This window comes from Balaenoptera borealis (assembly GCF_965194805.1).
Source record: "Balaenoptera borealis genome assembly, chromosome: 19".
Lineage (NCBI taxonomy): Eukaryota > Metazoa > Chordata > Mammalia > Artiodactyla > Balaenopteridae > Balaenoptera > Balaenoptera borealis.
The window spans coordinates 50928760-50950224 of NC_138878.1; the positions used below are offsets into that span (position 1 = coordinate 50928760).

At 52.1% G+C, this 21465-nt stretch overlaps 1 protein-coding gene across 1 annotated transcript; it reads right to left on the reverse strand.

The window, feature by feature from the left end:
* Positions 1 to 6161: 6161 nt before the first annotated feature.
* Positions 6162 to 9009, reverse strand: CEBPA (CCAAT enhancer binding protein alpha). Its single transcript, XM_082367475.1, has one exon. The coding sequence runs from the start codon at positions 8611 to 8613 to the stop codon at positions 7552 to 7554; it is 1062 nt and encodes a 353-aa protein (XP_082223601.1). The 5' UTR covers positions 8614 to 9009; the 3' UTR covers positions 6162 to 7551.
* Between the last annotated feature and the right edge of the window lie 12456 nt (positions 9010 to 21465).

Consider the following 21465-nt stretch of genomic DNA (forward strand, 5'->3'; position numbering starts at 1 on the left):
GGTATCCTGGAAAAAAGAAAAATCTAAGCAACGGTAAAATGACTTCAGTAACTTGGTTATTCTGGGTACAAGGATTTTGCCCTAAATTATCCAGACGACCGTCTCCTTCCAGGAGAGCTTTTAGGGGCTGGGCGTGGCCTCTGTGCCCACTTCGCCTCCTGCCCTAACACACAGCGATGGCAATCTCCTTAGACTGAGCCAAGCGTCTCACAAGCTTTGCCTGTTTACCTTTCACAACAACTGGATGATGTGGGGTTAGTTTTGCATATGTTTTGCATAAAAGGAAACGGAAGCCGGGAGAAATGAAGAGACTTGGTGAGGGCCCCACAGACAGTAAGAGGCAAAGCCAGGAGTTGGTTCGTGCCGGTGCCACAGGCACACCTCCCGTGGCCCATTCCGATCACAGGATGGGAGAAAGAGGAAACTTCTATTTATCACGCGTGAACAAATTGCTTTCCTGTAGCACCCAGCTCAGCGGTGGGTGCGTCATGCCAGGACAGCTGGGCTGGATGCATCTGCTCAACACGGACCATTGACCTACTATGTGCCAGGGCTCTGCAGAAGAGCACTGTGGTCTTTAGCCCACACTCACTGTTACTGGCCCCAGGCGAGTGGCACTTGCAAGGCTGAATTAGACGTATAGTTAAGCAGTACACACTCGAGTGTCTTCCAGTTGTCCTAGGATAAATCCTTTGTCCTGTGGACTCCTGGGTTAAGGCCAATTAAACTGCTGCCAGGTAAGGCTTATTCCCTATAAATCAGTGGGAATGTGGTCACACGAATTTTAACTATCAGATTAAAATCAAATTAGTGGGAAAATTTGGAACAAATTGCCTTCAAGTACAGTGAATGAGTCTATTTTTAAAACGTTGCCGCACCAGGCAAAATAGTGAAGCAAACACATTTCCTAACAGCGCGTAGACACCGTGGTGTTCGGAGTGATTTGTCATGCTGAGTCACTGTAATTGCTCCAGCAAAACTGAGGAATCAAATAAAACGTGTTTGCAAATTGTAAATCACTTGAGGAGGCTACTTCAGACGGGTCCAAACCTGACTTTGAAGGCCACAGTGGCTCCCTTTGGGGCAGGCACCCCAGCCCTGACATCCCTCGTCCACGGTCTCTGGGTAGGGGCTGTGCTGTCCCATCCAGCCAAGATGACTGCCCAGAGTGTGTGCAAGAAGGGCCGCCATAAATCAGCCACGTTTCCTCACCAGCCAGAGCAGCTCAGATTCCTGGGGGCACCGGGGAGAGGGGAGAGCGCTTAGGTTGGCCGGGGGAAGGGGCGGACTCGCTAAGGCTTCCCTGTCTGGGTAGGGTGGGACCAGGGGCTGCTCAGGAAGGATAGGCTTGCTTTCTGGTGAAAGTCTGGCTGCCACTTGCCAAGAAGCAGAATTATTTTCGTATCCAAGAGGGCTTGGGACTGGCCCTGATGGTTCCCTTTCAACCCTGTCTTGGTCATCAGGTGACGTGTCCTGGCCCTAGGCCACCACATTTGGTCATTGATGTTCCCACTCCTGGACCATAGTCTGTCAAAAATGACTGCCAGTCATCCTAGAGAGACACAAAAGGGGAGACACAAAGGCTGATAGACCTTTACAGCAGAAACGCTGTGGCCCCAGCTGCCCGGCGTCTCTGAGCCGCCCTGGCAGGCTTGGGGCACACTGCACTGCCTCGTCCTCCTCTCCCCCCTCCTCCTGGAATCCCACCTTCTCCCTGTACACTCCCCACGAGCATGACCATCTCACTGGGGCCTGGCTAGACCTGGTGGTAAGCTAATCACTCAGAGGTGTTGAGGATTATCTAGAACTGGATAAGTTACCTTTCTTAGGATTCTTGCATTTAAAAATTAACTCTGTAGAAGCAACAACTCCCCTAAAGAGGGCCGGCACAGTGGAGTCTTATCTCCGGTGCCCTTGTGTTGCCTCCCAACCCTCAAACCCCTGTTTGGTGGACCTCAGGCCAACCCCACAGACCCCTGCATGAAGAGGAGAGGGTGTGGATGCTTTTTAAAGGGGAGAGATGAGTTGCAGAGAGATCTGTGCTTTCAGACACACGTGTTGAAGACCTGCTGTGGGCCAGACACTGGACGTCCACTGGGGCCAAATTCAGCCAGAGGCCAAGAAAGGCAGGATCCCAGGCGAATTCATGTGATTTGAGTCCCGGAGCTCATGGTGACCTTGGGGAGAACGGTTTCCGGGGGGGGCGGTGAGGGTGAGGGTGAGGGTGGAGGGTGGGGACAGGCAAGGAGAAGATGAAGTTCAGAAAGTGGCTCTTTGGGTATGTAAGAAACAAAGGACGTTTGTAAAACACAAACTCCCATCCCAACTTGATGGATATAAGAACACCACATCTTTAAGTCCACGCTGGGTGCGGCTCCAAACCATGGTGTGAAAAATGGGGCTACGGAAGACTCTGCCTTGGCTCTGCCTAGAAGAGGCTTCAGAGCAGCAGAAGGTTCTTTTCCTGTGGTTCTCATTCAGCCCCTTCTGGGTCCCACAAGGCCGCCAGGCGGTATGGACCCCTGCTCCCCTAGCAACCATGCCAGCTTCTGAGAGCTCAGCTGGTCCTGCCAGAATTGCCTGCCATTCTGTAATCTAAGGGGAGCCCCTGGGGTTCAGGCCCCACTAGGTCCCCAACCCCAGTGGGGACCCACTGTTCTCAGGTATGGGCAGTAGGTTTGGACACCGCTAATGAAGAGGAAGAGCATCTTTGGGAGACATGCACCTGGGGAGGTCTGTTTCAGATGGGTGGGGTCAGAAGGCTAGAAAAATAATAAATACAAATAAAAGTGAAGAGAAGCAAAGCTCTTGGGTGCCAGAATGGGGCTGGCCGAGGCTGTGGCTGCCTGGGTAATGGGTTCCACATTTGTCTGGCTCCGTCTACAATGACCAGGATCCAGGATGCACCGTGGGCCATTGAGGGGCTAGAGGGGACAACCCAGCTGTGGCCAGACCTAGGCATACATGCTCTTTGTGATGGCCCCATCCCTGGTTAGCCACAACGCGGCTGAGACCTTGCTTTAAGCTCATGCTCCAGCACCCCAGCCTCCCCCCGCCCCCGCCCACAGCCCCTGGGTCCCTGCCGGCCTGCACAGATTGTTTGCGTTATTAATGCCGTTTTCCCAGAGATTCCATCTGGCTTTTTAATTGCTCTGGGATGGGGCTAGGATGCTTTGATAGTGAATTGGTATCTTTCCTGTGTCTCTGCTTACGTCAAATCCTCCATCCACAGACAGGGGTATGGGGGAGGGGGAGAAGCAGGGATGTCCAGAGAAGGGAGATAGCACAAGTCTCTCACAGAGACAAGAAATCTTTCAAAGGTGCTTGTGGTTTAGTTTCATTTAAAGAAGAGAAGAGTGGGGACTTCCATGGTGGCGCAGTGGTTGAGAGTCTGCCTGCCAATGCAGGAGACACGGGTTCGAGCCCTGGTCTGGGAGGATCCCACGTGCCGCGGAGCGGCTGGGCCCGTGAGCCACAATTGCTGAGCCTGCGCGTCTGGAGCCTGTGCTCCGCAACAAGAGAGGCCGCGATGGTGAGAGGCCCGCGCACCGCGATGAGGAGTGGCCCCCACTTGCCGCAACTGGAGAAAGCCCTCGCACAGAAATGAAGACCCAACACAGCCATAAATAAATTAAAAAAAAAAAAAAAAAAAGAAGAGAAGAGTAAAGCCTTGCCCTTCCCGCCAGCATAGGAAAGAAAGAAATGGGATATCGCCTGTGCCCGGGGCGAGGATGCTGCCCCGTGTCTGTGGAAGGCCCGAGGGTGCCTGGAAGGTGAGGCTTCATGGCTGAGCAAGGTCCGGGTTTCTGCTCCCCCTTGACCTGTTCCATGAGTGGCTTCCCGCTTCCTCCCCCCACTGCCCCCTCTCCTCCCATGAGGAGCTTTTGGAGGAGGCCTGGCAGGTTCCTGCCTGGGAAGGAGGGAGCGGAAGACCTGGGAGGGGCAGACACTCCTCACCAGTCCCAATGGCTCATCACGGGCATCAGGGCCAAACCCCATGTTCACAGATTCCCAGGAGATCCAAGAGATAAGGGTGACATTGTGACACTGCTCAACCATTAGGAGGCATCTGGTGCAAAGGGACGCTTCCCTCTCTCCCTTCTGCCCTTGCTCCTTCCCTGGAGGCTGGCTCTCCTGAACAGTGCTTTCAGGGGACACTGGGCTCGAGTGGCCTACTGAGGACGTGAGGTCCCTGTTGCCTCCCATGGGAGAGTACAAGAGAGAGGCATCCAGGCATGTTGGACTTGGTCCATGGCCAGGTCTTGGTCAAAGCTGCTGCCTCCAGGAAGCCTTCCTTGGTGGCCTCTATTCACACTTTGAACTTCCCCTTATTGCCCTGTCACCCTTGAAGCTCATCTTGGGTCCACAAGGCTGTTCATTTCCCCTGGTACACAGTAGGCATCCAGGAAATACTTGGGGTGTGTTCGGTGCCAGGCTCTTGAAGTGGGTCTTCATGAAGGCTGCAGTCGGGGGGGAACCGTGGGGAGCCCTTCAGGAAGCAGTGGGTGGCGAGGAGCCACCCACTTGGGGACCCCTCCGGCTGGATACAGAGCACGTGCTGGGCAGGTTCACCCCATGCTGCCCTCTCCCCCAAAGCAGGCTTCTCTGTCTACTGGGGACCCCACTGGCCCCATCCCTTTCCTGGGGCTGACTTGTCCCCAACAAAGCCTGCCTTAGACCTCAGGATCTGCGGCAGGAGCGTTGCCCTTTTGTGAGCTGACAGCTTTGAAAGAGGAAACCCCTGGAGATGGGACAGTGGGACAGGAGGGGGAGGAGTGAGGGCAAGAGGGGTGCCCCTCCCCCACTTGTCTTGGGATCTGTTCTGGGGGCAAAGGGGGAAGCCGAGGCTTGGCCCCCTCAAACAAGAAAAACTGGAATTAGCACTGAACTCAGAGAGGGTTTGCTGGGGCCTAGCAAGCTGTGGCCTGCCCCAGGCCTCTAGGCAGGCGGTGGGGCTCTGCGTCCTTGGTTCCCAGGCGGCGGGGCAGGCTGCCTCCTCCTCACCGGGGCTCGCGGCCTTTCTTCCGCCAAGGGCGGCCATGGGTGAGGAGGAGGCAAGACACCGGACGGACAGACAGAGGGCGGCCGAGGGGGTGGGGGAGTGGGGCGGGAAGGGGGCAAGTCACCCCGCTAACCACACAGGCAGGTGAAGCAAAAGCTTTCAGAATTTAAAAAGAATGTGTAATTTCTTGAAACGGTCACAGCCCGCATTGGCATATACTGTCAGCTGCTCAATTGAACGCTCTGCAGGTGAAACTCTGAAAGCCCTGCCAGCCTCCTGGGCTACCTCCCCCCAAGGCCCTGTGCTTTCAGGCATAAGGGCGTGCCCTCCCTTGGTTGGCCATCACCGCTGCTAAGGGGGTTCCAGGTGCCTGTCCTCACGGGGCGGTCATTGGAGTGGGGGGCTTGGTCCAGGGTGGGCACAGTGGGGAAGCAGTTGCTGGGGCTGTCTCCTTGCCAGGCAGTAGGTGAGGAAGGGCCAGACATCCCGCGCAGGCCTGTGGTGGGTCCCCCTTCTTGGGTGGGCTGGGGCAGGGCAGGTGAGGAAGGCTGGGTAGAGGTCTCCCTTCAGGGCCCCGCTGGGATAGGCTGCAGCCACATGGGCCAGAGCTAGCGGGGAGGGGTGGAGGGTCCTACCGCTTGTGGCCTCTACCTGCCCGCCCACGGTCCCGCCGGAGGGCTGGGGCAAAGGAAGGTGTGAGCAGCGCTGCTCCAGAGCTGGAGCTGTCAGTGATCTGGAAGTAAGTGTGGTCAAAGGGCCCTTGGAGCCTGGAACCCTGGGGCAGGCCTGCCCGAGTCCCAAAGAGGCCGTGGCAACTTCAGGCAGAGGGCCCCCCTCCGAGTCCCTCTTCTCCTCCCAGGGGCTGAGGAGAGGCCACACCAAGGCCCCGTGACACCCCACACACCCCTCCCCCTGCCACACGCCCAGAGACTCTTCAGGCTCTGGCATTCTCAGCTTGGAGCCTCGTCCTCCTTCTGCCATTTATTTGCCTTGGTTGGGAGAAGTCACCCCTTTAATGTAAAGAGGGGCTCGGGATGGGTGGAGAGCTAATGAAAGTCAGGCTCTCAGCCAGAGAATATGCTGTGATTATTTACAAATGTGACCTGGCCCACAGAAAACCTTGGAAGTAGCTTTTCTGGTTTTAAAAAGACACCAAAACTGACTTTGATATGTTTATATTATAGATATAATACATAAAACATCTAGCATGAAACTCTATGTTCTCCCCAAAGAAGAGAACCAAGCCAGCCTTCCCTGCTCCCAGGCCCAGCGATCTGATCTGTGAGTGCTGGCTGAGGCCGCCTCCCTTCCAGACCGGGAGCCAGGGCCTCTGCGGGGGACAAAGCTGTGGGCAGCCCGGGCTGGAGGGGACCGAGGCCCACAGCTACCCCCAGGGAAAGCTGAGGGGAAAGGGGAAGCCCACCTCGCCTCTTCGGTTCCCCTGGGAGCAAAAGCAATCCCAAAACCAAAAGGAAAGAGAGCCGCAGACCCTCCCTGCAGCTGCTGACGAAGAGTCTCATTTTGGCAAGTATCTGAGCAAAACCAAAACAAAACAAAAACCAAATAAAATGGTGGTTTAGCATAGACGTGCACATTCACATTGCACAAGGCACCGCTGGGACACAGAGAGGCCAGATACAAGTGTTGATATCGGCTGATAAAGCAAAATATTTGGAAAGCTTCTCATAACTTCGGTCCCTCTGGGATGGACTGATTGTGCTTCATGTTTGTATGGCAATGCTGGCGACATACAGTACAGACAAGGCTGATGGTCCCAGTGTCCCTTCACCAACCCCCTACTAACCCCCAGACCAGATCTCTAGGTTCCCCTCTCCCACCAGGCCACCCATGAACATACGTCCTCATACCTAACCCACGACCTGGCTTTCTGATCTGACTGGGGGCCGGAGGCTCCCACTGGTCACCTGGTGACGCCCATCTCAGTGAGTTCTGCCCAGAAGAGCCCAGCCTGTTGCAGGCTGGGAGTTTAGAGGCAAGGAACTAGGGACCCTCCACCTTCATGTAGAACTAGGGGAACAACCTTAGGTTCAAAGCCCCAAGTCCCTGTGTTTCCTCCCCTCCAAGGATAGGCGCTCAGGAGCGGCTGGGGCCGGCTTATCGGGATCTCTGCTCCCTGAACCTTCCTCCTGCCGGGGGTGGGGGGGGCCTGCACCCCTTCTTCTCTCGCGGGGCCAGGAACCCTCCAAATAAAATGACAAGGCACATATTTGCTCCCCCTACTCGGTAGGAATCGGAGCCGTGAGTTTGCGTTTCCAAGGCACAGGGTTATTCCTTTAATACTAGAGTTGCCGGGCTCCCGGCTCTGCCCCACGGCGCTTCTCCTCTCTGTCTGACCCCTCATCTTAGACGCACCGTGTCGGGCGCAGAGGAAGGCCAGGGGCACGCGCGGCAGGCCAGGCTCTCAGGCTGCACCGGAATCTCCTAGTCCTGGCTTGCGCGGCTCGGGCAGTCTTGAGATCCGGCGACCCGAAACCACTCCCTGGGTCCCAGCCAGCGGCCGGCCCAGGGCGGTCCCGCCGCCGCGCGCCTCACGCGCAGTTGCCCATGGCCTTGACCAGGGAGCTCTCGGGCAGCTGGCGGAAGATGCCCCGCAGCGTGTCCAGTTCGCGGCTCAGTTGTTCCACCCGCTTGCGCAGGCGGTCATTGTCACTGGTCAGCTCCAGCACCTTCTGCTGTGTCTCCACGTTGCGCTGCTTGGCCTTGTCCCGGCTCTTGCGCACCGCGATGTTGTTGCGCTCGCGCCGCACCCGGTACTCGTTGCTGTTCTTGTCCACGGACTTCTTGCCTTTGCCCGCGCCGCCGCCGCCCGCGCGGATGTCTGGGTGCCCGACGGCCAGCCCCTTGAGCGCGCCACCGGGGCCTGGCAGGCCAGCGGCGCCGAGCGCGGGCGCTGGGTGCGGGCTGGGCACGGGCGTGGGCGGCGGCGTGGGGTGGCCGGGCTGCAGGTGCATGGTGGTCTGGCCGCAGTGCGCGATCTGGAACTGCAGGTGCGGGGCGGCCAGGTGAGCGGGCGGCGGGTGTGAGTGCTGTGGTGGCGGCGGCGGCGGAGGCTGGTAGGGAAAGAGGCCGGCCAGCGCCAGCTGCTTCGCCTCGTCCTCCTCGCGCGGCTCCTGCTTGATCACCAGCGGCCGCAGAGCCGGCGCCCCGACGCGCTCGTACAGGGGTTCCAGCCTGCCGTCCAGGTAGCCGGCCGCCGAGCAGCCGTAGCCCGGCGGGGGGCCGTGCGCCCCTCCGGGCATGACGGCGCCGCCGGGGCCCACGGGGGCGCCCGGGTAGTCAAAGTCGCCGCCGCCTCCTGCGGGGGCCGCGGCCGCCTTGGCCTTCTCCTGCTGCCGGCTGTGCTGGAACAGGTCGGCCAGGAACTCGTCGTTGAAGGCGGCCGGGTCGATGTAGGCGCTGATGTCGATGGACGTCTCGTGTTCGCAGATGCCGCCCAGCGGCTCCGGGGCGGCAGGTGGGGCTGGGGGCTGCGCGGGGCCCGCGCCCCGGAGAAAGCCAAAAGCGGCGCTGCTGGGCGCGTGCGGGGGGCTCTGGAGGTGGCTGCTCATCGGGGGCCGCGGCTCCGCCTCGTAGAAGTCGGCCGACTCCATGGGGGAGCTAAAGTCCTCCCGGCATGGCGAGCCTCGGCGGCCTCCAGCCTGCGCGGGGCGCCGCTGCTGCCGCCGCCCACCCGGAGCCCCTACTCGCTCGCGCCCGCTCGGCTACCGGTCGCGAATGGCCAGGCCCGCGCGGGCCCCGCATTTATACCGGGTTGGTGGTCGCCCTCTAGTGTCCAAACCCGCCGTGGACCTTCGGCGACGACGGAGCAGCACCTCCTGGGTCTTAGCGCCTGCGGTCTGCAGAGGGCGGCGAGTGAGGCGAGAGCGCAGCGCTGGCGGGGAGGGGCCGCGGTGCAACGCCCACTACCTCCTGCGCCGCCAGCCGAACCGCGACCGGCGCGCAGTGCCCCACCCTCGGCAGAGTTGTCGTCCCCGCGCACACGTGGTCGGTGGTAGGGCCCCCTCCTCTAGCCTCCGCAGGGCACCCAACTCCAGCCAACGGTCGGGGAGTCCGGGAGCACCCAGGCGCCGCGCAGGGGGGCGGGATTGGTTGGGGGGGCCGGGGGGGCAAGTCTTGGTCTCTGAGCTTCTCTGGCGCGGACTCGCTTTAAAAGCTAGAACTAGTCCTGTCCGGGTCCGGGCTCTCTGGAAGGCGGCGGCGTAGAGAAGGGGTGGGGGGCCGTTTGGGACGTGCGGCCCAGCGCACACTGCCGCGTGGAGAGGCCGAGGGCAGAGGATTTTGCGACTCTCTCTGATCTCCAGGCGTCCTCACCGACTCCGCGCAAAAGTACCTCTCCTCCCGCTCCGCCCCTCCCAGTACTCCGGGGTCCCATGGCCTCGCGGTGCAGGGCGCTAGGACCCCGCGGGGAGCGGAGGGAAAGAGAGGCTGCCGCGGCCCGGCTGAGGACCCGGCTGGTCCACCCGCCTGGGCTGGAAAACTTTTTCGTTTTGATTACTTCTCCTAGCCGGAGCTCTAGGTGTTGCTAGGTGCACGGAGCTGGCGCTGCTACCCGGCGCGGGGCCGCCAACTTTTTCCTGCGGGACGGGCCGAACTGGATTCCCCGGCTGGGGTACCGGGGCGAGGGGGGGACGCACAGAGGGAGGAGGCGAATTTGACTCCCAGACTGGGATCGCGAAGCGGGGCCGGCGGTCAACGGAGTTGGAATCCACAGCCTTCTCCCCTACGCCCCATTCAGGTGCTCTCCAAGGAGGGAGCAGGGGTGTCGAGGGAGTCGGGGCCTCCGAGTCTCTGCGGCCCAGGGTCCGAGCACCTAATGAGAGAACCCTGCAGGGTGGTTCGCGGGGCGCTGGGTCCCCGGAATCCTGGGGAACAAGGCGGTCCGGCCCCGGTGACCCCTGGGCGCCACGCCGCCTCCGCACTCGCTGCTGCGGGGGGGAAGGGGTTCAAGGCAGCGCGTTTCCCCAGCCACGTGGCGCCTCGCGCGTTCTACTTCGGGATCGCGGGGACAGCCGGCTCCCAAGGGGCCTCGTGGGCCCGCAAGTCGCTCACGCCTGTACCCCCCATTGCCCCTTACGGACTAAGTGCCCTGAAGCCCAACGCCGCCTGGGTGCTGTTTGGAAGTTTGCCTGCTTGAGAATCGCCGGGCTGCGCTGGTCAAGACCCCTTCCGGACAGCGGCCTTCAAAAGGCTGGCAAGACGCCACAACCGGCCCAGGAGCCCTCAAGGAGGCGCAGCGTAAAAGCAAGGCCCGGGGAGGCTGAGCTTCCACTGTGGTCACATTAAAGAAGCAACCTCGTCTGGGGAACGCATACTGTGCTTTAATCAAGTTCCTATTCAACATATTCCCAATGATTAATGGCCCAACTGCTTCATGCTTTGGTCCAGAGCTTGATGCTTTTGGACTGGGGGTAAAAGTAGATACATTAAATAAATAGCCTATGTGAGCTGAGGAGCTCTGGGCCCGGGTGTAGGACCATTTATACACCATGCACCTGTGGAGACCTGGAGGGAAACCCAAAAACATGGCATGGGATTTTCATTTTTGCTGCAGTGCTAAAAATAACGGTCTGCTCCAGTGCAGGAACAAAGAAAGGGCTACGGAAAGTGACCTGTCCTAGCGTGTACACCTGCTCTCCTGCACAGGCAGCAGGAATGTCTCCTCTTAGGATCCGAGGAAACCGCAGAGGCTCCTGGGGCTGGAGAAATATTGGAATAAGGCCTTGTCCAGCCTGCAGCTGCAGGTCCTCCCATAGAAGAAGCAGAAAGCTCCCCACGAGGCCAGCTCTGTGCAAGGTGCCTAGTGCCCAGAGGTGAGTGAGAAGTGGCCCCTGCCTTCTCAGAGCTCTGGGCACAGCTGGGGAGACAGACAGGTTATCACACAAAATCTGCTGAGAGACAAGGGCCTCCTCACAGAGGAGGTGATGCTGAAGGAGCAGGAAATGGAACTGGGTAGAGGCATGGAGTCCATTAATTCATCAAATGTCTGTTAGGAGACACAAATGCGGATGAAGGATGAATGTGCTGTGACAAAGGGATGTCCTGCTCTAGCAAATATGGCTTTGGAGGAGGGTGTAACCAGCTTCATCTGAGGAGGTGCTATGGGCTAAATTGTGTCCTCCTCAAATTCATATGTTGAAGCCATGACCCCTAACGTAACTGTATTTGGAGATGGATTTTTCAGGAGGTAATTAAGGTTCAATAAAGTCATAAGGGTGGGGTCCTAATCTGATAGGATTGGTGGGCTGATAGAAAGAGGACAAGAGGGAAATTCTCTCTCCCTCTGCCCCTTGTGAGGGCATAGGGAGAAGGTGGCATCTGCAAGCCAGGAAGGGAGCCCTCACCAGAACCCGACCATGCTGGCACCCTAATCTCAGACTTCCAGCCTCCAGAACTGCGAGAAAACTCATTTCTGTTGTTTAAGCACCCAGTCTGTGGCATTTTGTTATGGCAGCTTGAGCTGACTGAGATAGGAGGTTGGAGAGGGCTTCATGCAGGAGTGGACCTTTGAGCCCCAGCTTGAAGGATGAGCAGGAATTTGCTGGAAGGATAGGTGCCGTTTGCGGAACGGCAGGTGCAAAGGTGGAGCAGCTGCAAGTGCAAGGCATGTTCTGGTAACAAAGGACAAGGCGTTTGACGGGCTGGAGCACAGGGATTGCTGAGGAGGGGCCTAGATAAGGCTGGATCCACAGACAGGGCTTGGTTCATGGCCAAGGCGGCTCCAGGTGAAGGAGAGAGCCTCTCAGGCTTTTGCCGTCCAGCTTTTAGCAGGGGAGTGCTGTGATCCAATCTGGGTTCCTGAAAGGCCACTCTGGTAGGGGCTGGAGAGGGGAGGGTGGATCAGATGAGAAGCAGTGGAGGCCTGAGGCCCCAGGATGGGGGCTAGAGGGCAGGGACGGGTTTGAACGAGATGTCAGGACTTGGGAGACTGGGTGGGGGCTGAATTCCTGGCTCCTGGCTGGGGTCACCATCCCCCAACATATGTGATGCAGGGAAAATAGAGGGTCCCCTCCAAGCCCCTGGGGGTCTTGGGATCTCACCACCCACAGGACACCCCCTGCGTGATTTGCGATTCTGGAGGAGAGGACCATGACCCAAGAACAGCCGCTAGGATCCACGTCCATAGTCTAGTTTTTCCTTTGAGGTCTAAGAGAACACCTTGGGGTGCGGAGGAAGCGGTTTAGAGGGCAAGTAGTGGGTTTGTGGGTGGGCTGCGCAGAGGTGAGGGAGAGTCCTGGGGCCTTCTAAGCCGTGAAACAAGAATGGGCTGCAGAACCTGGGGGAGACCCCAGGGTTGGTGGAGCCACTTTCCCTGGGAGGTGCCCATGGCTGGAAGGGGGCTGTGGCCTGATAGGACACGTGGGCAACCAGCGTTTGGCTGGAATGGGAGGGAAATGGCTTGGGAGGGAAATGGCTCTGTGGCTCACGCTCGGTTGAGGCAGAGCCAGTAAAAAAAAGAAACTCGTAAATCTGACCACCTTTACGATCCTTCTGCTTCATCTTAATTGATGGCACTTGGCGGTGCTTGAGGAGCGAGTAGAGAGCTTTCTCATAAGCCCTGGCCTCAGTGCGCTCAGCAGCGGGGCATGGGGCAGGGACCCCCAGCTCCGAGGCCACCAGCTCAGCCGGCCTGACTTCTGCCACCGCATGAGCCCGGGGAGAGGAGAGGCGTGCTCTGGCTCTACTTTTGACAAAAGAGAAAATCAGCCACAGAAGTGAAAATGCATTTCGTAGGTGTGAATTATGCTCCAAACAGCTCAGGAGGGAAGGCTGCTGAGCCGGGGGCGGGCAGGCCGGGTGGGGAGCGAGTGGGCGGGAGCCCTTCCCTCCATGAATTGTGGTCCTGAGTTTGGGGTGCTCTGGAATGGAGCCTAGTTCCAGAGTCGTTCACAATGCGAACCATTTTGAGAAGACAGAGCGAGGAAGTTTTTATTTTCCTTTGATTCAACCTTCCTAATGCAACGCATCCAAGAGATGAGTACCTACGTTTGAAAATCAATTGAATGCTGAAGAGCAAAGCTGGAATAAACCCTTCTGATTTAGTTTCTAACTTTATCTACAGCTAAATGGTTGTAGGATTGGTCACTCCAAAGCAGGACTAGTTAAGATAATTAATAAGGGCGAATTAAGATAAAAGACAAGAGCTATATTTTCAGTCACAGTTTGCCCTCTGGCTAATATAGGATATCTAATAGAGATTCAATAAAATACTCTCAGAGACCTTCCTAGAACTTAGACAAACAAAACAAAACACCAGTTACTTTTTGTCAATACAAATGCACTGGCTAGTGAGTTTTATACTATTCGTCTTACGATTTAGGTATTGACAGGTAAAGCATATGAACTCAGTGGACAGTCAACCAAGAGTCTAGTGTTTCTTACGAACAGATTCTGGGTACTTGGAGAAGACATTCTTATTACTCTTAGATTACGTGTTCTATCTCACAGGAGGTCCGGTGGTGTGTGGGATTCCTCAGACCTGTTAAAACCCCTACTTCAACACTCACTAGGGTGACCTTGGGAAAGTTATTGAATATCTCCGAGCCTTTGTTTTCTTTTCTGTAAATTGGGGGCAATAATTCACTGTAGTGCATTCTCAGCTTGTTCTAGGACAAAGCACTGAGAAGTCACACGGAATATTACAAGGCATAATTAATTCTGTCACCATGAGCTAGAAGTGATTTAACTGTTAGGAAAGATGACTATATATGTATATGTATGTATACCATCTGAAATCACAACCATGAGTACTCAGGTCCATAAAAGATCCACGCTGTCAGATTCAGCTGTTTCCAGTTTTCTCTCAGTTTTCATCTACTCTAATGTGTATGGGGTTTGTTATGTTTTCTGTTTATGTGCTCGCAGCTGCTGGCAGATGAGCGGTAGCAGGCAGCAAAGATTTTAGAAAGAGAAAAGTTGAGTCAAAATAAAAGATTCAGAAAGTTCTATCCGTTATCTTAATTTTGCTTAGCGAGTTGGGAAAAGTCCTTTATGTTGGTAAACCCCTTTGGTAGATAACGGATCCCAGAACTAGTCATCGAGCATTTGGGGGACACGGCAGAAAGCAAGCTGTGGATGTGGGTGGGCCCACCACCTCATATTATTGTGGGATCCGGAAAAAGATTACAAATGGCAGCCCCCATACCATCTATTTAAACATTAAAAGTTATCAACCAAATGCAGAAACTGTTAGATAAAATATGTTCTACCTTTCTGACTTGACAAATAAATCTTCGCAACGTCCTAGAAGGCCAGATTTAAATTTAGAACTGGACTCTGGGACACGGTGGTGCCAGGAGAGCCAACCACCCCCTTCTCTTCCCACCCCTTGTGCGATCCCCCACCAGAAGGGTCCTTAGTCAGTGGGGTGTAGGTTCCCAGCACAGGATTCCAACGTTACCCATACCCCCTGAAAATTTCCCTCCTCCCGTCACCCCTTGATCTAGGGGTGTGCACACTGCCAAGTGCCTGGAAAAGCAGCCCGTGAGGGCCCAGGCAGCTGGCTCTGGGCTGTTTGGGCAGGAAATTCCTTGGCCTGTAGGGTCCTCACCCAGAGGGAAGGGAGCAGCCAGAGGAGGGCATGAGTGGCGCCCTTTAATGTCAGGGGTCCAGCTTGAGGGTCCCTCTCAGGGGCCCCCATACCTGAGTTGAAGGATGATACGGGGGATCCACCAGGCAGGGTCTCAGCACCCTGGCGGGGCCGGCACCCATTCAGTGCAAACAGGAGGGTGTGATACCACTGCTTCTGGCCTTGTCTGGAGGCCCCAGGCCCTGCTTCTGTGTGAGGACATGTCAGCCAGCAGTAATCCCAAAGCTGTATCCCAGTCCATGGCTTCTCTCCATCTCACTGCAGACATCCTGGTCCCACACTCTCTCACCTGGACCACACAGCAGGCCTCTAAGTGTCTCCCCGCTGCCCTCCTTGCTCCTTGCCCCCCAGCTCTCCCCCACGGAGCAGCCTAAGTTACCCTTTAAACATGCAGTTGGATCATGACACTCACCTGCTTCACCCTCCCGTGACCGCCCGTCACGTGTGGAAGAGGACGTGCCGCATCTCGGCCTGACCACAAGGCCCTGCAAGGCTTGGCCCTCACCTCTGCTTACACCTCAGACTCTCCCTGGCTGCCCACTGGGCTCGCAGCCTCGGGGCGCTGCGCTCTGCTCTGCCGGCTGCCTGGAATGATCTTCCCAGATGTCGGCAAGACTCCTTCCTTCCTGTCATTTGAGCCGCACCTTCTCCAAGAGGTTCCTCTCAGGTACGCGTTGCACACGAGCCACCTCCCCCATCACTCGTTAGGCCATTGTGCGTTTTACTTTACCCTCCTGGAAAATGGTCTTGTTTACTCTTTTGACTTGTTCCCTGTCTGGCTTCCCCCACTTAGAATGCCAGCTCCACAAAGACTGGACCTTGTCTGTCCTGTTCTGCCTATTTCCAGAGCTAGAACAGGCCTTGGCATATGGTAGCGCCTCAAATATTTGTTGAATGAACACAGAATGGATTCTATTCAGGAAAACTGCTACCCGGCCACCCTCCCAGAGCTCAGTTTGTTCCCAAGCCTAGGAGGGCAGCTCAAGGGTGGGCCCAAAGGATGCTGGGGAAGACCCAACCCCCCTGGGTCAGAGCTCCCCAGGGCAGACCCATCTGGAGCCTCCTGAAGCTATGCCAGACAAGACTGCCAGGGCTTGGAGAGTCTGCTTAGTGCCTCTGAGCTGACTCGGAGGAAGCCCCCCTCAGGCACATGCAGCCCCCAGGGGTCTGGCTGAGCAGAAAGTGCCTTTGTTGGGAGGAAAAAGGGCTCCTTTCTCTGGAGAGATGCAGCCAGGCCAGGACACAAGTCTTGGTGAGTGGAGGCCTCCTGCATCGGAGTCGTTTGAGTAGCGCAAACTTCTCAGCCCTGCATGACGACCCTGGACCTCTCCCTCCACCTTGGCTCCAGAGCGCCCGCTATCTGTAAGGCACTGCTGGGTGGGGGCCCCAGGAGAGCAAGACTTAGTCCTTGGAGGTGACTGGACATCAGATCCACCTGGGAGAGCAGGCCGGCCTCCTGCAGGCCCACGCAGGAGGCAGGGGCTGGTCCAGGGTGTAGACCAGACAACCGCACTTCTCGAGAGATGGGGTGAGGCTCCTTGGAGCCCACTTCTGTGCACCCACCATTTTGACCCCATTCTTTGTCTTTGCTGATTCCAAGGACTTATGCAAGGTGCATCTTAAAAAACAAAACCCCTTAAATTAGGTGAGAAGACAAATCTTTTGAAAATCAAAATGAGTTTTTAGGTGCTGGCTCGTGAAGGCCTCAGTTGGAGCCCTTTTTCCTTGGGATTAGACTTAGCAACTCCCTCCAGTCTAAGCACCCCCAAGTATGTATAAAACGTCCCCCAGGTGCAGACATTGGAGCTACAGGAGGAATGATCTGCATACAGTGAGCTATTTGATAGGTCTCCAAAGGCCTTATCTGTTCTAGCCCATTAGCTGGGGCTGGATTACTCCCAAAGGAAGCCATATCTGTGGTGATATACTGTCAACTTACAGAGTTAAAAAACTGATTTGCAAAAGTTACCATTCTTGACATCCAAGATTAATCCTTAACTGAAAAAAATCAAGTTACAGAACAGCATGCAGCTTCCACTTTTTGAGGAAAAAATTATTTAAATACATACTGTTGGTGTATGCAAAGCAGTTAGGAGGAATACACACCAAACTGTTAACAGGGGCGCTGCCTTGGTAGGAAGAGAGATAACTTGTACTTTTAAATTTACACACTTATGTATATTGGACTTTTAAAAACAGATGAGTATATATTTATGGCTTTTATAATTTTATAAACTATAAAAATATTTTAAGTCACGTACGTTTTATACTTTTATAATTTTTATAGTTTTATAAACTATAAAATGTTTTAAAGTCACTTTAATTTACTCTGCAAACATGTAATGCCATAATGGATAGCATAGTTTTGTAAATTACTTCAAAATGCTTTTTAATGAGCATACTTTCCAAATAAAAAAAATCTGGAAACATGTTCTAAGAATGAATTGTTCCTGATTTATGAATTTGCTCATCTGAAGAACCACACCTATAGACACAGAATCACATCTAGTTTTACATTTAACAAGTCTTCTTTACTTTTTTTTTGCTGATAATTTAATTCAACTTTTATTCTTTTTTTTTAACTTTTTATTTTATATTGGAGTACAGTTAATTAGCAATGCTGTGATAGTTTCGGGCGTACAGCAAGGTGATTCAGTTATACATATACATTCTGTTTCAAATTCTTTTCCCGTTTAGGTTGTTACATAATAAGGTCATCTTTACTTAAAATGAGGAAAGCTCATTTATTTTAGAAATTATATATATAATTTATATATAAAGAACTTCTACAAATCAATATGAAAAAGAATCACAGTCCAAAGGAAAATGAGCATGGTCAGAGAGTTTATTAAAAAAAAAAACAAAAAAACAGTAAGTGCAAATGGATTTTAAACATGTTTAAAAGTGCTAATACTCTGAATAAAAGATATACATTAAAACTACACCAGTTGGATAGGTGTAATGTGCTGTACTGATAAATGGGTAGGGCAAACAGCTAGGATTGTATATTGATTAATACAATCTCTTTGGAGGCCAAGTTAGCAACGCCTATCTAATTTGAAAGTGTTATTAACCTTTCACCTAGTAATCTCACTTACAGAAATTTAATCTCATGAACTCTCATATGTGCACAAAGAGGTACATACATGGATATTGACCAAAACATTGCTTAGAGTCGCGAAAGACTGGAAACAATGGAATGTCTGTCTATTAATATAAGACTGGTTAAATAACCATGGGATAGCTGGTTAATAATCCTCTGTATCTCTGTTAAGAAGAAGGAAAATCTGTCTATGAACACATAGAGCTCTGATATATTCATTCATATATACATATGTATAAAATACACTTGCATACATGTGGATATGAATATATATTATACATATACATATACACCCAGTGCAGTAAATGTGCTTCCATTAGTGTAAAAAGAAGGAAGGTCTACATGTATGCTGTCTTTGTCTAGAACATCTCAGGAAGGGGGCATAAGCAGGGAAACTAGAGAGGAAATTGCAAATGGGTGAGACTTCTTATTATACATAAAGATATATAAAAGAATTAAACAATAATTAAATAATAAGAAACTGGGATTGCTCCAAAAATCCCAAATCATATGACTGCTGAATAGACCCTGAAAACACCAGCCTTAGGATAATGAGACAGGGATCTAGTTTAGTTTTCATATACTTGAAGAGAAATAAATGACCATAAAAGCCCAAACAATACTTTATTTTCATTTTTGTCACCCAGAAAATCTATAAACCAGTCAGTTACAGTAAAACTCTTTTATTCAACATAAGCCCATTTCCCCCAAATATGGAATTGAGTTTCCTGTCCATATTGATTTAGCAGTTCAGGGACTGCAGGCGGGCAGGGTTACCCCTTCCCATCCCTCCAACTGATTTGTCTCTACCATTTTCAGTCAAAATTCCAAAGGTCACTTGAAAAGCACATAACCCACTAAGCTTTCCAGACACTCCCTTTTGGCTAGATAACCCTCCAAGGCCCAGGTCCCAAAGCAGAGTCCTGGGAACCAGGGCAGCACTGTTATAAACCCTTGTCTACTTGGCCAAAAATTGGAGGTGACACTGAACAAATTGAAAGTTTCAACAAGTATATCTTTAGAATCCCATTTTTATTATAATAACTAGAAAATCTAGCTTACTTTCCAAATGCCGTCATTTTATCATAGTCAAGGTGCAATAACAGTTAAACGAAAACCAGCATGAGTCATGCTCGCATAAAACCGTCTACTCGCAGAGTTTGGCTTTTCTCTAAACGGGGAAAACTCAAAGTCAGGCAGCATAGAAAGGGGTTGTTCGGGCCTCTTACTGGGAGAAATTATTATAAGAAAAGCAGGTCACACGGAATCTGCCCAATGGCTCACTGACATGGAATGTGCACATCAGTTGAACCCTTTGGTTGCCCAGCCTCCTTCGCGGCTGGGATGAGGCATGAGAGGAAGGATCTGACAACACACACGCTGGTGAGAGCCGTCAGGGCGTCAGTGAAAGGTATAAGGAGCAGGTGCTGCTGGGCTTCACTCTGGGGAGGCCAAGAGACAGCCAGTGTCCGGGGTGCTGTGGGCATTGTTAGCAGCTGCACTTAAAGCTGGCCCCCATACTGGACCCTCGGGCCCTCCTAGAGATGTTGCCAACTACCTAACATCCTCTTGAACTCTTCTTGGACTTCATTCTTGTTAACTAGGGTGGATTCTGTTGGTCATGCCCAGCTGGGATAAGCCTCTGACTTGGATGACTAGCAAGGACTGGGTCAAGATCAAAGTCATAGATGACTCCTTCCACCTTCTCCCTCCAGCTATGGCCTTGGTCCTGAAAACTTGCCCTCATAGCCAGGGCAAGCTGTGTCTTATAGCCAGACTGAGAAAAAAGACGGGCTGTAGAGTGAACAGCCCTTGTGAATGCCACTCATGCGCAGTGACTTTGATAAACGGCTTAATCTCTCCTGCTAAGTTTTCTCATCTGTGAAATGGGGATAACAAAGCCATCTTCCCCATAGAGTAGTTGTGAGAATTAAATAAAATAACCCATGAATTTAATAGTGCTTAGATGAATGTTGAGGATTAGCTGTCCCAGTAAGGAAATAAAATAAGACTAAAGTGTGGGGAGTTAGAAAATCATATTATATGGGATAAAAATAACAATCCCTTTAACAGTGAGATCAGGGATTCCTAGCCATTTTTTTCTGACCATAGACTTCTTTACAATCAATCAACAAAATCCAGTGATATCCAACTATAAACTCTAAACAAAATCTAAACATTGGCTATCTGAAAATGATGGAGAATGAAATGAAAAAATGGATATGAAACAAAAAAATGAAAAAGAAAAAAGCAGGCAGACGCTGGAAAGAAGTTGACACTTGGAAGAAAAGGACATCACAAAGTTTCTTTCTTTTTAAGTAACATTTAGCCTGAAGGTAGGCCCCAGTGTATGCGTGTAGGACAGCTAAAAGTCTGACAGAAAAACCTGAATTATTATTGGTTTGATGAGGGCAACCACAGTTACTGGAGAGTGAGGAGAGGGGAATCCAAAAAAGGAGAGAGGGAGCCCAAATCTCCGGTTGACACCTAAGCTGCAAATAGATGGGGAAGACACAAAGCAGCCAGATAAGGCTAAGAAAATTGCACTTAAATTTGAGCTGCTACCCACCACAGGGGAGAGACAAAATTTACAGTTTGAATTCAGTCAAGTTAACTACAAGCTAAAATCTAAACCAATTTTCTTCAGAGAAACATAACAGAATCCAGAGACTCTACAATGCATCATTCGTAACATCCAGGATACAATCAAAATTCCCTGATATACCAAAAAACAAGAAAACACAACAATCTAAGAAAAAAGATAGCCAATGAAGACCAACTCCAAGATGATTCAGATACTAGGATAGCAGACAAGGATTTAAAAGCAGCTATTACAACTATGCCCAAGGACATAAAGGAAATGTATTTGCCATAAATAAAAGAACAGAAAATCTCAGCAGAATAGTAACTATAAAAAAGAACAAAATGGAAATTCTCAAAATTTCTCAGAAAAGTCAATATCATAAATGAAAATTTCGATATCATATACAAAATCGCTGGGTGGCTTTAAGAGCAGAAGAAAGATTACAGAAGACTTAGTAAAGTTGAAGGTAGATCAATAGAAATTATCCATTCTGAAGGACATACACATTAAAAAAAAAATGAACAGCACTTCAAGGACGTGTGGGGTAATATCAAAATGTCTAACATACCTGTAACTGATGTCCTAGAAGGAAAAGAGAGGAAAAATGGGACAGAAAATGTTTGAAAAAAGAGTTTTAAGAAATGGCTACATTTGGTAAAGGTGTAAATTTATAGATTTAAAAAGCTCAGGATACTCCCAAGCAGGATTTTAAAAACAACAGCAACAGCATACCTGGAGACATTATAGTCAAATTTCTGAAAATGAAATAAAGATAAAATCTTGAAAGTAGTCAGAGATAACAACACATTGTTATCTCTGTGTACAGGGGGACAAAGTCTCAAATAACCTGAGACTTCTTTCAGAAACAGAGGAGGCCAGAAGACTGGCACCACATCTTTAAAGTACAGGGGGGAAAAAACCCCTGTCATTCCAGGATTCTATATTTAGTGAATATATCCTTCAAGAATAAAGGTGAAAAACAGATTTTTAGATTAAAGGAAATCTAAGAGAATATGTCAACAGCAGACTAGTACTACAGGAAATGCTAAAGGAAGTTCTTCAGATGGAAGGAAAATGAAACCAGATAAACACTCAAATCTACAGGATGGAATGAAGATCATTGAGAATGGTAAATAGGTGGATAACTATAAAAAATTATTTTGTCATCT

Excerpts from the sequence above, each read along its gene's own strand:
- CEBPA (XM_082367475.1), bottom strand. The coding sequence starts at position 8,613 with ATGGAGTCGGCCGACTTCTACGAGGCGGAGCCGCGGCCCCCGATGAGC.